Below are 13,680 nucleotides of genomic sequence, written 5' to 3' on the forward strand. Positions count from 1 at the left end.
GACAAATAAAAAAAATGAATATAAATTGATTTCTAAAAAGAAATTTCAGATAAATATAAACAGTTCTACAAAAGATCTTGCTTGCTTAAAAATCAATCATTTTATTAATATTTTATTGTTTTTATGCTGACATTCCATATGGAATTAATATAACAGAATAGGTCATTACTCATTACTACTGAATAGTTAGTTAATTTTGTTTATTGGTAAACAAATTGTCTACATAGTGATATTAATTAATTTGTGTCTAGGTCTAGATACTAAATAAATACATGATCGTCGTTCTTCCTTTGTATAAAATAAAAGTTAAATTAGTTTGGTTTTATATATGTTTTTTTTTTTTTAAGTTTATTATTATTTTTATTCACTGTTTGAAGATTTAAATATGTTGAAACCTTCATAGGCAGTGGTAATGGCGACATGTGGAATTTGTGGATGCCAATGAACTTCTTTGACATCGTGTTGACCTTGGTGAATAAAGAAAAGTTGTGGTGGAACTTGATAGTCGTCGGTTTCTTCGGTACCCTCAAACTCTTCGGTATCCTCTTCCAGTGAGAAGTCCCATACTGTGACTTGATTGTCGTTCGAAGCGACAATCACTTGAGATTCATCGAATGGATTCCATTGGAGTGAAGAGATCGGACCGTTGTGATAGGTAAAGTTGGAGACTGGTGAGTCGTTCTTAAAGTTACGCAAATCCCAGACACGGAAAGAACCGTCGTCGCCACCGGACACCATGAGATAGCCAACCTTTCGACTCCAAGAGATTACGTTGACATCCGATTCGTGGGCATGCACTGAAATCGCTGGTTTTCTCGAACGGATATCCCACACCTTGATCGTTTGATCGCTACTGCAACTTGCAAAGACATTGACTTCGCTCGGACTCCATTGAATGTCCTCAACCGATGCTTCGTGTCCTTTGTAGGGTGCGGTGTCTGTCTTCCATGTTGCACCGGCTGCGTTTGTAACGTAGATCATATTGCTACAGTCACCACTTGCCAGTCGACCAACGGTGGTTGGTGACCAATCGAGTGCGTAACCCTCATCACTATGTGAAGTGACAACGTGAATCGGTGATGATTGATTCTTCAGTTGTTTATTCTCACCGTCCAACTCCTTCAAATTATTATGTATATTCCAAATGAAAACCTGTCTGCTATCGGACCATGTTGCAACTATATTTGGTTGTTGTTCCATTGCCTAGGTAGAATAAAAAGGGTGGTGAAGAAAATTAATAAATATTTCTAGAGTGGAGTGGAGTGTTTTTCAAATGTTAATTTTAACATACCCTGATTCTATTTACAGCTCCATTGTGATTGATAAAATTAGTTTGTAAATCTACTTCCTTGTCAAAGTCTTCGTCTTCATCATCTTCTTCATCAGATGATTCAGCGTCGGAATCATCTTCATCATGTTTAGTTTTGCACAGTGACGATACTTTCATCACTAAAATCTTATTATTCTTTGCTTGATCTGCTTGAGTACCTGCAACCATATACATTGTATGTGGATACTAATAATGATAAAAAATGACTAATTAGTAAATACTATTTTTTCTATTAAAAAATAAAGTAATTTAGTTACTTTTGATCTATTTAAACCTAAATTATCTCTTAATGGTTGGAAACTCAAACATGGCCATTCAACGGTCATTGTGTGCATCATGTCGTAGGCAGATGAATCGTAGATCAGCTCTTCATCTTCATCCATTGCATCTACACCGGGTCTCCATACTCTGAGATTTGAACGATCATCTTCATCCTCTTCTTCGTCTTCTTGTTCTATCTCTTGATCGTTGTTCTCCTCTTCATCTTCATCATTCATCTCATGATAATCTTCTTCCTCATCTTGCTCCTCTTCAATTTGATCATTCTCCTCTTGATCATCATCAAACTCTATATCATCATCACGTTCTCTCTTTGACATGATCTGCTTTCTATATATATTTCCTAATATAAATATATATATATTACTGAAAATAAAATCAAATCAATAAATAAATAAATAAATTATTAATAAAACCTTTTAGTTTTTTTTTTCGTTTTGTTTTTGTCGTTTTTTCAAAAATTATAAATATAAAATTAAATCAAATGTTTTTTGTTTTTTTATATTAAAAAAATAAAAATAAAGAAGAATGTTGGAAAGGTATTTGTTCAAAAAAAAAAAAAGAATAACTCTTCTTGTATGTATGTTTGTTTTGTATTTATTTCAATTTTATAATTTATTCAATAAATAAATAGCTACCAATCTAAAATATATAAAAAACTAAAATAAATTTATAAATTCTATCTAAAAAGAAATTATTATTTGAGTTATGATAAAACTTAAAACTAGAAGATGTGAATAAAACAATTAATAGTTAACTCTTAAGAATTGAGCTACAATCTTATTCATTTAAACAAACTAATATCTTTTAAAATTTTTGAAAAAAAAAATGATTAAAATTTAAAAAATCAAAAAAAAATAATCAAGTTCATTGATTTTACATTATTAATAATTATATATTATGCAACTATGCAATCAATAAGATGTACAAATTATCATTTAATAAATAAAGAACCATATGGAAATGATATAATAAAATATAGTTGTGAATGCTCAAAAGCTTATAATCTCACTGAACTCTATTTTTGTAATGGTTGTCAGAACTTAAATTGTAGATATTGTATTCATGAGGAGATAGATTGTTATTTTTGTCCAAATTGTTTAGATCATGTTTCTGTTGCTGAAGCAAGTTTATATGGTAATAGGTATGTAACACAACAATATCATAATAATAAACAATTTAATTAATTACAATCATTTTTTTTAAGATGTAAGAAATGTTATGATTGTCCAATTTGTTTTGGAACTTTAAATTATCAACAACAACAACAACAGCAACAAGGAACTACAACAACTACAACAACAGGTACAGAAGTATTCTTTTTAAATTGTGCTTTCTGTAAGTGGAATTCATTGGATTCCGAAGCAAAGGTTGATATACAAATCGGTAGAGTAACAAGAGAGGTAACACCTCAACAGACCGAGGTGACAAGAGTACTCGATGCACTACAGAAAGAGATGGCAGAGATGTCCACTCCATCGAAAGACAATGGTGCTAGATCTGTCAATCGATTAAAGATGGCTATGAAGCAGTTCTTCAATCCACAATTGTCTGCTTCGTCGTCGTCTTCGTCTTCCAGTCAACAGAGTGGAAGTGGTTCAAGTGGTAGTGGATCAGCAGCAAACAGTGCATCTCACGATGAGCGTTGGAGTATGAACAAATCGGTCGCACAACCACAACCAAGCAACCCTCTAATGCCACCCGGTAATCAGCTACTTGGAAAGGTCGCCATCAAGAAGCGTGTCAATCCTATCACCTCCACCGACACTGACAATATGATACAACAACGTATCGATGCTCGTTCATTCAAAACAACCGAACAACAACAACAACAACAAGAAGATAGTGTCAATAACGATGACGAGATATCAGAGTCGTTGCTAAATATGAGTGACAGCTCGATTGCCAGTGGTATCAACCAGCGACTTGCATCGATCAATACACAGTCACCGCTACTCTCAAAGTTGACACCTCAACACCGACAACTTATGACGAGACGTTCCAAGCGTTGCAAACGTTGCGACAAACTCTTGGTGAAGCCAGATATCAACCCGTCAAAGACCGAGTTCAAACGTCAGCACTTTGCATTCACCTATGTACCGCGTATCACTATAACCAAGGCAGTCTGGCTAGCCAAAGATCTCTTTGATCTGTACATCACATTCACCAATCCACTGCACTCGTTCCTCTTTATGTCGTTCCCACAAGAGTTTGACAGCAGTGTCATCTCGGTCGATGACAACTCGCGCGTTGCCAACGTCATCAAGGAGACCTACATCGTTGGTCTACTCGACGAGACAGACGATCAAGTCAACGAAGCATTGAAACACCTCAAAGAACAAGAAAAGTTCATTGTAGAGCGTAAAGACAACAAACTGACACTCAAAGTAATGGTAAAAGTCACTGGTGGTAGTGCAATCACCGAAGACTCAACTTCAACTGCAGTCGTCCAACAAAATTCAAATGAAAGATTTGAATCTTCATTTGATAATCTAAAGGTAAGTTCGAATAGAAATCAACATGATACAACAATCATTTCTAACCAAAGATAATCGATTATCTAGTTTACATTATTCTTTGAATTTAGTACAAATAGTTCTTTAATCTTGAATCTTGGTGGTGGTGACAATGCAACACCCACTCCGGTAGCAACACCGACAACACCATCCTCTGTATCAGTAGTTCCAAAATCGACACCAATGAAAATATTATTTAACATTCCTGCATCACTCTTTGAAAATACTAGTATCCTTAAATAAATAATTTATATCTATAATATCTATAATAATCATTACTACTACTACTATCATCTTATTAATATTAAAAGTTAATTTCTTGCAGGATCGGATTTATTTGCAAATTGTATGACTGGGTCTTTGACGGTGAATGATTCACCACAACCACAAGTATTGGTTGCATTAGGATTGATGAATATAAACTCTTTCTTTATAGGTTCTTCTATGTAATCCATTTCAGTGCCTATCACTGACATTAATGCTTTAGAATCTACAACTACTGTTACACCTGTGTGTTATTTGTTTTGTAAAGTAAATATGTATAAATATATATTGATCATCATTGTAGAAATAGTTATATTTTCGATAGATACCTTTATCGGTTACAACTTCATCTAGTTTATTGGGTGGTTGGTTTGTGAAATCTAGAGTATATGCTAAACCTGAACAACCTTTTTGTTTGACACCGAGTTTCATACCTAAAAAGTTCTCTTTTCCTTCTTGTTTCATTAACTCTCTAATTTTATTTACAGCTGAGTCGGTCTATTATAATATAATAATGTGTTAATATTACTATTATTTCAATGTGAAATATGATGTTCATTGCAATCAATTAATTGTTTACCATTGAAAAGATAGCTTTTCTCGATGGTTTTCCTAATCTAACAACACCTGATATAGACATGATTTACTACTTGTTTTCTCGGAAATAAATAATATATGTGTAATAATAATAATAATAGAATAATAATCAAATTATATCAATAGTTAAAATATATAATAAATAATAATAAATAAACGGTTAATTAATTAATGAATCATTCAATGACACAGAAATTACTCAAAAAAAATGATTTTTAGTAAAAACAAAAATAAAAAAACAACATGCTTTTTTTTTTTCCAATTCTTTTTTTGGATGCAAAAGAATTTCAAACATCATAATTACTCGAAGAGGTATTATTATCCCTGGAGAAATTTCAAATTTTATATAATTTTTTAGATCAAAACAATTTTTAAAGTATTAGAGAAAGGTTTTTAAAAAAAAAAAATATAGTAAGTTATTAAGTGTTTATTATTATATTTTTGGTGTGTTATGTTAAAATAAAATTTAATCATATCTTTTTTTTGGGTGTTCAACACTGAGGTCCTAATTTTAGTTGGAAAGATCTGTAATTTATCTTTTTTTTTTTTTTTTAAACCTTCAGTAAAATGTTTTTTTTTTTTGCTTCATCAAACTTTTTTGGAATGAAGTTGATTGTTCACTAAATTAATAATATAATTATATAAACATTATAAAATGGATACAGATACTCCGTTTGTATGTATGGCACACAATAAAAAAAGTTTTGAGATTCTTTGTTTCAGGTGTAATACTCTATTGTGCCCAAGATGTTGTGCCTCACACAATCACGAAGACACCACTAAAAATCATTATAATCATGTGGATGACATCAAGCTGTCTCTTCAAAGACATCTAACCAATAACTATGATATCAATAATAATAATAATAATAATAATAATAATAATAATAATAATAATAATAATAATAATTATAGTGACAGTGATAGTAACAATAATAATCAAGTTAATAGTGAAGGACGTAGTAAAGAATGTGATGGTACTACAACTGATTTTATTTTACAAAAGACCAAAGCAATATGGACAGACTTGAAATCATCGACCATCAGATACCAATCGTTGACATCCACCGAGAAAAGAATCATTAGCTACTTTCAGCGTATAACTCAGCTACTTAACAAGCAGGGAAATATTCTAATGGAGCCAATCGTCAAAGAAAAAGAGACCATCTTCGAAAATTTCCAAAAGAGTATCAAAGAACTACAACAATTAGTACAAGTATCGAATCTATGTAAGCTTGACAACAGTGAATTTGTCGATCGATCCAATGAACAGAGTGCATTAGACCATCAGAAAAACACTGGCAATGGAAGATACAGGATAGAGGAAACTATGGAATCAGTCAAGAACTGTCAAACACTTTTGAAATTCATACAACTCGAGACTGACTTGTTTCCTAAACACTGTGAAAACAGTGAGGATCTAACTTCACCATATCAAGGCGATATAAATTCTGCGGTGTTGGATAATCTCACAAAAATCTTTATGAAGGAAGAAACCGCTAAAACGCGTATGCAATTGTTGGACTACCTCCTTGAAAACAATATGGATACCAGTGGATATGAAGAGTTGATAGAGCAATCGATTAGAATCACTACAAAGCCAATTGAAAAGCCAAGATCCTATATTTTATCAACACTAGCAGAAACCGGTGCAACTCTGATTGATGTTTCCAGCAATTCAGTAGAGGAACTGAGCTCACAATACAACCTATGTGGTGCAATGGTAAAGGCCGGAGATTCCATTTATGTATTCGGTGGTGGCGGTGAGAATCAAAAGGATGAGAATAAATACTTTAAATTCTCTACTCAGACAATGTCGTTGGTAGCTGCCCAAGAAATGAAAGAAGTTTATCTCGGGGAAATGCTTTCTGCCTGCTATGATGGACATGACCATATTTACATTATCAGTAACTTCAACAAAACCAGTATCCACAGGTTCAATATTAAAACATCGAAATATGAATGTTGCCACAAACCCTTCGCCATAGGAGATCTATCCAAGGTAATTCTATCGTTCTTCTATAAAGGAATGCTGTACATTTTACCAAAGGATACACACACTCTCCAATTCTTCAATCCTACAGGACTAAAAAGAAGGTTAGAGGATTGTCACACATTCTCAAACGGTGGAGATAAGCCAGTGGCAGCCTGTACCGATGGTCATGGAAATATCTATATTTTCTACCCCAAGGATTTCATTAGATTCAATATCGACACAAAGGTCAAAAGCCAGATTAACTCAATATTAAAATATTCCATTGATGCTAAATTGTCATTGACCTATCACTCTAATCCAAAAGAGATTGGTGGCGAATGTATTTATATTGTTGGTGAAGGTGTTATCAGGTATTCAATAGAATCAAAACAATTTACACAAATTATAGGTGATTTTCAATATAGTAGAAGTGTTTGTTCATCCATTATTATAGATCAAAAGAATTAATAAAATGTAAAATAAACTTTTTTTTTTTGTATTTTAATAAAATTGCCCAATAAAAAAATATCTTTTTTGACCTCAAAAATTAAACTTAAAGTTTAATTTTTGTCCAGAGGACCTTGCATGGTCCTTCACAAAAGAAATTTACTTATTCTTTAATTTTATTGTTGATCATTTTATTTTTTACTTATTTAAATGGAAAGAGATAATTTTTTAGGATTAGAGTGTAATCACTTTAAGAAATATAAAATTCTTTGTACTGAGTGCAAACAAATAATGTGCTCATGTTGTTACACTCTTCATAATAATAGAATTAAACATGAAACAAATAACTATAGCAATCATATTAATACAATTATTGAATCACTTCAAAAACATTTCAGTACCGATTTAAATAATAATAATTTTAAGAATGATAATAATGAAAAAAGTCGAGGTAGTAGTAAAGTAGATAGTTCAACCAACCGTGACTATATAACAGAGAGAAGAAATTTACTCTGGAATACTTTGAAATCTTCTACAAGTAGATATCAGTCATTGACGTCAACCGAGAAAAGGATCTCACAATATTTCAGGGATGTTGTAAATGCTATTGTTGCAGAGGAAAAAAAAATAAGTGGTCCTATCGGTAAAGAAAAAGATGACATCATCAAGGAAATCAACCATTCTATCAATGAATTGAAATACCTAGTAAACATTGCCAATCTCTGTCTTATTGAACCAATTGACCAAGAGAATGAATCGCAATCCTCCACATTCAACAGTGAAATACAACCATTTCATGTCAATGAACAGCCGGACTCCAATGGTCGATATTTGGCAGAGGGTATAATGAATTCAATAAAAGAGTGTCAAACACTTCGCTCCTTTCTCCACTCCAACAGAGACTCGCTCTTTAATGAATACAGCTACAATCTTGCCGACCTGACCTCCATTTATCAAGGTGATATCAGAGCGATGATAATGGATAATATCAACAAATATTGTAGTTATTTCGACTTTCCCAAAGAATCAGAGTTGTCTCCGGTGAATTACAATGTAGAGACCAATCTGGATATCGATCGCTTCGTAGAACTGATGCAATCGTCAATCAAACTATCACAACCAAAGGAGAATAACTCATATATTTTCTCGACACTAGATACAACTGGTGCAACACTGATCCACATGAAATCCAACACCGTCGAAGAGATTCCAACTCATTCAAACTTGAGCGGAGCGCTGGTGCCAGTTGGTGATACTATCTATATTTTCGGAGGAACCGACCACTTGAGTATGAATAAGTTCTTTAGATTCTCAGTGGACTTTAATAAAACATTGGTGGCCGGAGAGATGAAGAATATCGATCTTGAAAGAGGCATTTCAGCGTGCTACGATGGCAAAGAACATATCTATATCCTAAGTAACTTTAACGACACCGGTATACATCGATTCAATACCCAAACAATGATCTTTGAAAGATGTGATTCACATGATAAATACAATGGTTTTATCATTCTGTCATTCTTTTACAAAGAAAAACTATATTTCATTACCAAAGAGGATTGCGCAATTAGAACACTAGATCCAAAGAATGGAAAGATTGAACTTTTTAATAGCTTCCCTAGTTTCCTTAGACTCAACCCAGTGGCAGCATGTACCGATGGTCATGGAAACATCTATATCTATGAAATAGACATGTTCTTTTGCTTCAATGTCGATTCGAAATCGAGTGCCGATCTTAAATTTCAAAAAATTCCTCTTCCATTGTCGTTGGCTTACCACCAAGACGGGTATATTTACGTTGTCGGTAATGGCTGTATCAGATATTCAATTGAATACAACGAATGGGTACAGATACTATCGGAGACTGACTATAATAGAAATGTTTGGTCATCTACTATCATTGTACTATAATAAAATAATTATAACTTTGTAATAAATAATAATTTTTATGTTTTTTTTCATTTTTTCAACCAATTAATTATTTCTCGAAACTTTAACACAACGGTGGTGGTCAAATTCAAATTATTATTTTTCTTTCTCTCTGTTCAATTTAATTGTATACATATTTTTAAGATTCATTTGTTATTTTATTTTTTTGTACAGATTTATATAGTAGTAGTAGTAATAGATGAATACATTGAAATTACATTTATCACCAACATTAGATGCATATGATCATTTTGAATGTGTATCAAAGTTATCGAATGACGTAGATTTAAAACAGTTGGCCACTTTGTTTTCAAAAGATCAAATTGGACAATGGAAGATACCAACTAAATATATCAATAGTAGAAGAGATCTAAAAGTATTTCAATCGAGTACACTCTATAATGAATTATTAAAGTTTATCATTCAACTATCATTAAGTGTACAAGGAATGCCTAATGATAAAGATATACAAATATCAGACGTATGTATCAATCAATCGAACAAGTAAACAAACAATCAATCAAATCTAATCAATAGTTTATAAATACAATAGAATGTAAATAGATTTAAACAATTATTAGATAAACTATTAGGTTTCATAAATGAAATTCCACCAAAACCAAAAAGAACTAGATTTGGAAATGAATCATTTGTTGAATGGTTCGATAAATTAGAGAAAGTAAGTTTAGCTCAAAATCAATCAATGGAAATGTTAATGATTGAATGTGAAAATTAACTTTCTGTTGTTTGTTTAATGAAATGAATCTTAGGAATCACCTGTTTTATGTAGAGATTTAATTGGTGGTGCTGTCGATGATCTTTGGTTATCAGAGAATCCAGAGAATCATGTACATACGTACGATGAGTTGGCAGTGTATCTGTTGAATAGCTTTGGCGATAGAACGCGTATCGACTATGGCAGTGGCCACGAGTTGAATTTCATTTGTTTGTTGCTCGGTCTCGTTCGTATCGGTTTCTTCAGTGCAACAGACTATCCCGCTATAGTTCTCAAGCTGTTCTACGGCTACATCGATCTGATGCGTCGTCTCCAGCAGGTCTACTGGCTAGAGCCAGCGGGCTCACACGGTGTCTGGGGACTGGACGACTACCACTTCCTGCCGTTCCTCTTTGGCTCGTCGCAACTCATCGAACACTCACACATCCGTCCCAAGTCGATACGAAACGAAGAGACTGTCGCCTCGTTTTCGCAGCTCTACATGTATCTGCAGTGCATCCACTTTATCAACCAGGTCAAGACCGGATCGCTCATGGAGCACTCGCCAATGCTCGTCGATATCAGCGGCGTCAAGAACTGGTCCAAGGTGAACGAGGGAATGATCAAAATGTACAAAAAAGAACTGCTTGGCAAGCTGCCGGTAATGCAACACTTTTTCACGGGAACGCTTCTCGAGTTTGTCGATGACCCGTCGGTGGTCGACGACGAACCACCTGCGCCACGTGTCATGAAAGTACATTCATTCGCATGTTGTGGTTGTACCGACAAAGTTCCATCGATGTTTGCAATGTCCTCTGGTGTTCCTGCTTCAGCCCCAACCACCACCACCCCCCCATCAGCATGACCACGATCAAAACCATAACCACGATCAAAACCATATTCATAACGGGGATTGTTGTGATAAACAACAATAAAAATATTCACAAAAAAAGAAAAAAACCAAAAAAGAAAACAAACAAAGAATGGTGAATCAACCAAACACACACCCCAACTATTATTACCAGATTTAGTATTTTTATCAAAATGTCAGTTGGTAACTTGATTTTATAGATCATTTTAATCTTGATACCAAAGTGTTAACGAACAATTTTTATTATTAGAGAACATGTTTGAGGTTGATTAAACAACCAACACACCAATTAACATCGACATGTTAATTCAATAATGAAAAAAAGTCAACATCAAATTGAAAGCCGTTGGTTAGGCAGCAAGTTTTTTTTTTTTTTCAAATCCTCAGTCACAGTTCTCAATTTATTTAATTAATTTTTTTGGATTTTTTTTTTTTTTTGGTTTAAAATGCGAATTCCCAAAAAAGGATTTTAAAAAAAAAAAAACAAAATAGAAATAGAAATTGTCCAATTTTATTAATTTTCTGTGTAACTCAACCTCTCAGTAGACAACAAAAATTTCGTGAAAAAATAAAAAGAACAACAACAATTTTTGGGAAAATCAATCATTATTATAGTATGAAATACACATAGATAGATTGTCTTGTTTACCAATAGATTCAACAATTATTTTTTTTTGTTTTTTTAAATTAATTTTACATTTGTCGAAGTTGTTTTTTTTTTTTTTTTTTTAGAGACCCTCCTCTTTAAAACTTTTTTTTTATTTTTGGTTTTTTTTTTTTTTAATTTTCAAAAAGTTATTATTGTTTTTTCTAACATCAACAACAGTGTAAAGAGAAAGTTTAATATAATTATATATATATAGTTTAAAAGTAGTAGTAGTAATATAATTTAATAATTTGTATATAATTTTAGTAGTTTGTATTTTGTTTTATTCTATTTAAGTAAGGATCTTTATAATCTATCTTTCTTTTTGGCTTATTTTGTTTTTTAAAAGAAAAGTAAAGAATCTTATAAACTAAAATCTTTAAAAGAACAAAAATAAATAACACACAACGACACACATAGCACAAACACACACACAACATAAATACAATAGAGAGAGAAATAAAGAGATTTTAGATTTAATAAAAAACAACAAAAGAACAATAACAAGCAATATTTTTCAATTTGGAGATCGAAACACCCATCAAACAACATAACGAGAGCAGCGATATATTCAAAACTATAGGAACACATCAACAACAGGCTAGTGTGTATTAAAAATAGTTCCAACATTTTAGCACTGCATGTTTTTTGCAAAAAAAGGTAAAAATAACAAGTAACCCCGCATCAACTATGCCCAAAAACACTTTGAAACTACAGATAATATTAAATTCTCTTCACCTAGCTTGTTTGTTGAAATAATAATTAAACTACCAATCAATTAAAAAAAAACATAAAAAGAAAAAAAACAATTTAATCTTAAAGTTAAATTTGCTTTTAAAGTCTATTGCTATTATTTCCATTGTGTTATTGTAACTTTTAAAATTTAACAAATTCCAAAAGAGAGAGAGAGAGAAAGGAAGGAAGGAATAAACTTGGATATCTCATCACATCATCATCATCAACAACACCACAGCAACGACAATAACAATAACTCCAAAACAAACACCAAAAAAATATAGTTTTAAGGAAGTAGTAAGTTACTTAAAGATTAAAGAGCCGATCAAAATAAACAAAACAAACCAAAAAAAAAAGATAATAATATTATAATAATTTAAAGAAAGAAATATTACTTTGCATATTGAGAGTTGAAGATTGAAATTATAGTTGTTCAAAAGTAAAAAAAGAGGTATTACTCTATATTTATTTATAATATTCATATCATCCATTACTCTTCAAACGGAGATACTCGAAATTTCAAACAACTTAACATCCAAAAAAACATTCAAAAAAAAACATTTGAATTCAAAGTTTGTTTTTTGTTTTGTTCAAATTTAGAACACATTAATTGGTTATATTTGTTTTTGGGTCATAACATTAATTTTGAGAATATTGCTATTGTTAGTTATCAAGTATTATTTAGAAGAGAATAGTAGACACACACACACACACGCGCGCACATATCAAATTGATTGATTTGGATTGAATTTAATTTAATTTAAACAATTTTGTTTTATTAGCGCTAAAATTATAAATCTTAATGTTCAAATCATAAATTCATAAATGGTCAATATATTCATATCAAAACTGCATCATCATCATCATCATCATCAATTAACATCACATTTTTTTACAAATAATATAATCTGCTATAACTTAACTATCATTCAATTTTTGTTGTTGTTGTTAAGTTTGTTTTTGTAGCTAACGACAACACGATCAACTCTCTTCTCTTACTCCCTTCCCTTCCCTTCCCTCACCTATTGTCACAAATTATTTAATATAACATCGCTTTGAAGTGCAGGTATAAAAGTGTGTGCTGTGTGAATATCAAAATGACAACCATTAGATAATTAGCAGTTCAACAATACCACCACTCTTACCACCAACAGACACTTTGCAACAATTTACTTTTTTAATGCATATCCAAAAAAAAAAAACAAACAATAAGCAACAACAAAATTATTCAAATTTAAATACTAATCTATTTTTTTTTTGTTTTATTTTAACAATAACAGGTTCAAAAGATATTACCCTTTTTTATTCTTAAATCTTCTTTTTTTTAATTTTTATTCTTAAATTATTTATCTAAATATTATAATAAGGAGTCAGTT

At 31.7% G+C, this 13,680-nt stretch overlaps 6 protein-coding genes across 6 annotated transcripts; 4 read left to right on the forward strand and 2 right to left on the reverse strand.

The window, feature by feature from the left end:
• Positions 1-360: 360 nt before the first annotated feature.
• Positions 361-1,929, reverse strand: grwd1 (WD repeat RBAP46/RBAP48/MSI1 family protein; the record flags this gene model as incomplete). Its single annotated transcript, XM_020574865.1, has 3 exons — positions 361-1,203; positions 1,292-1,516; positions 1,588-1,929. The coding sequence occupies 3 exons, from the start codon at positions 1,927-1,929 to the stop codon at positions 361-363; spliced, it is 1,410 nt and encodes a 469-aa protein (XP_020435279.1).
• Positions 1,930-2,137: 208 nt separating this feature from the next.
• Positions 2,138-4,368, forward strand: dynD (dynactin 62 kDa subunit; the record flags this gene model as incomplete). Its single annotated transcript, XM_020574866.1, has 4 exons — positions 2,138-2,148; positions 2,592-2,753; positions 2,817-4,107; positions 4,174-4,368. 4 exons carry the CDS (start codon positions 2,138-2,140, stop codon positions 4,366-4,368), a joined length of 1,659 nt encoding a protein of 552 aa, XP_020435280.1.
• Positions 4,369-4,436: 68 nt separating this feature from the next.
• On the reverse strand, positions 4,437-5,029 carry isca1 (HesB/IscA family protein; the record flags this gene model as incomplete). The annotated part of the gene is made up of 3 exons (XM_020574867.1): positions 4,437-4,633; positions 4,719-4,887; positions 4,970-5,029. 3 exons carry the CDS (start codon positions 5,027-5,029, stop codon positions 4,437-4,439), a joined length of 426 nt encoding a protein of 141 aa, XP_020435281.1.
• Positions 5,030-5,641: 612 nt separating this feature from the next.
• PPL_03955 (kelch repeat-containing protein) lies at positions 5,642-7,429 on the forward strand (the record flags this gene model as incomplete). The annotated part of the gene is made up of 2 exons (XM_020574868.1): positions 5,642-6,988; positions 7,037-7,429. The coding sequence occupies 2 exons, from the start codon at positions 5,642-5,644 to the stop codon at positions 7,427-7,429; spliced, it is 1,740 nt and encodes a 579-aa protein (XP_020435282.1).
• A 189-nt stretch (positions 7,430-7,618) lies between these two features.
• Positions 7,619-9,319, forward strand: PPL_03956 (uncharacterized protein; the record flags this gene model as incomplete). The annotated part of the gene is made up of 2 exons (XM_020574869.1): positions 7,619-8,249; positions 8,367-9,319. The coding sequence occupies 2 exons, from the start codon at positions 7,619-7,621 to the stop codon at positions 9,317-9,319; spliced, it is 1,584 nt and encodes a 527-aa protein (XP_020435283.1).
• A 217-nt stretch (positions 9,320-9,536) lies between these two features.
• PPL_03957 (putative phosphotyrosyl phosphatase activator) lies at positions 9,537-13,129 on the forward strand (the record flags this gene model as incomplete). Its single annotated transcript, XM_020574870.1, has 6 exons — positions 9,537-9,818; positions 9,891-10,016; positions 10,108-10,211; positions 10,328-10,748; positions 12,098-12,177; positions 13,087-13,129. 6 exons carry the CDS (start codon positions 9,537-9,539, stop codon positions 13,127-13,129), a joined length of 1,056 nt encoding a protein of 351 aa, XP_020435284.1.
• Between the last annotated feature and the right edge of the window lie 551 nt (positions 13,130-13,680).

Source organism: Heterostelium album (assembly GCF_000004825.1).
Source record: "Heterostelium album PN500 unplaced genomic scaffold PPL_contig8, whole genome shotgun sequence".
Classification (NCBI taxonomy): domain Eukaryota; phylum Evosea; class Eumycetozoa; order Acytosteliales; family Acytosteliaceae; genus Heterostelium; species Heterostelium album.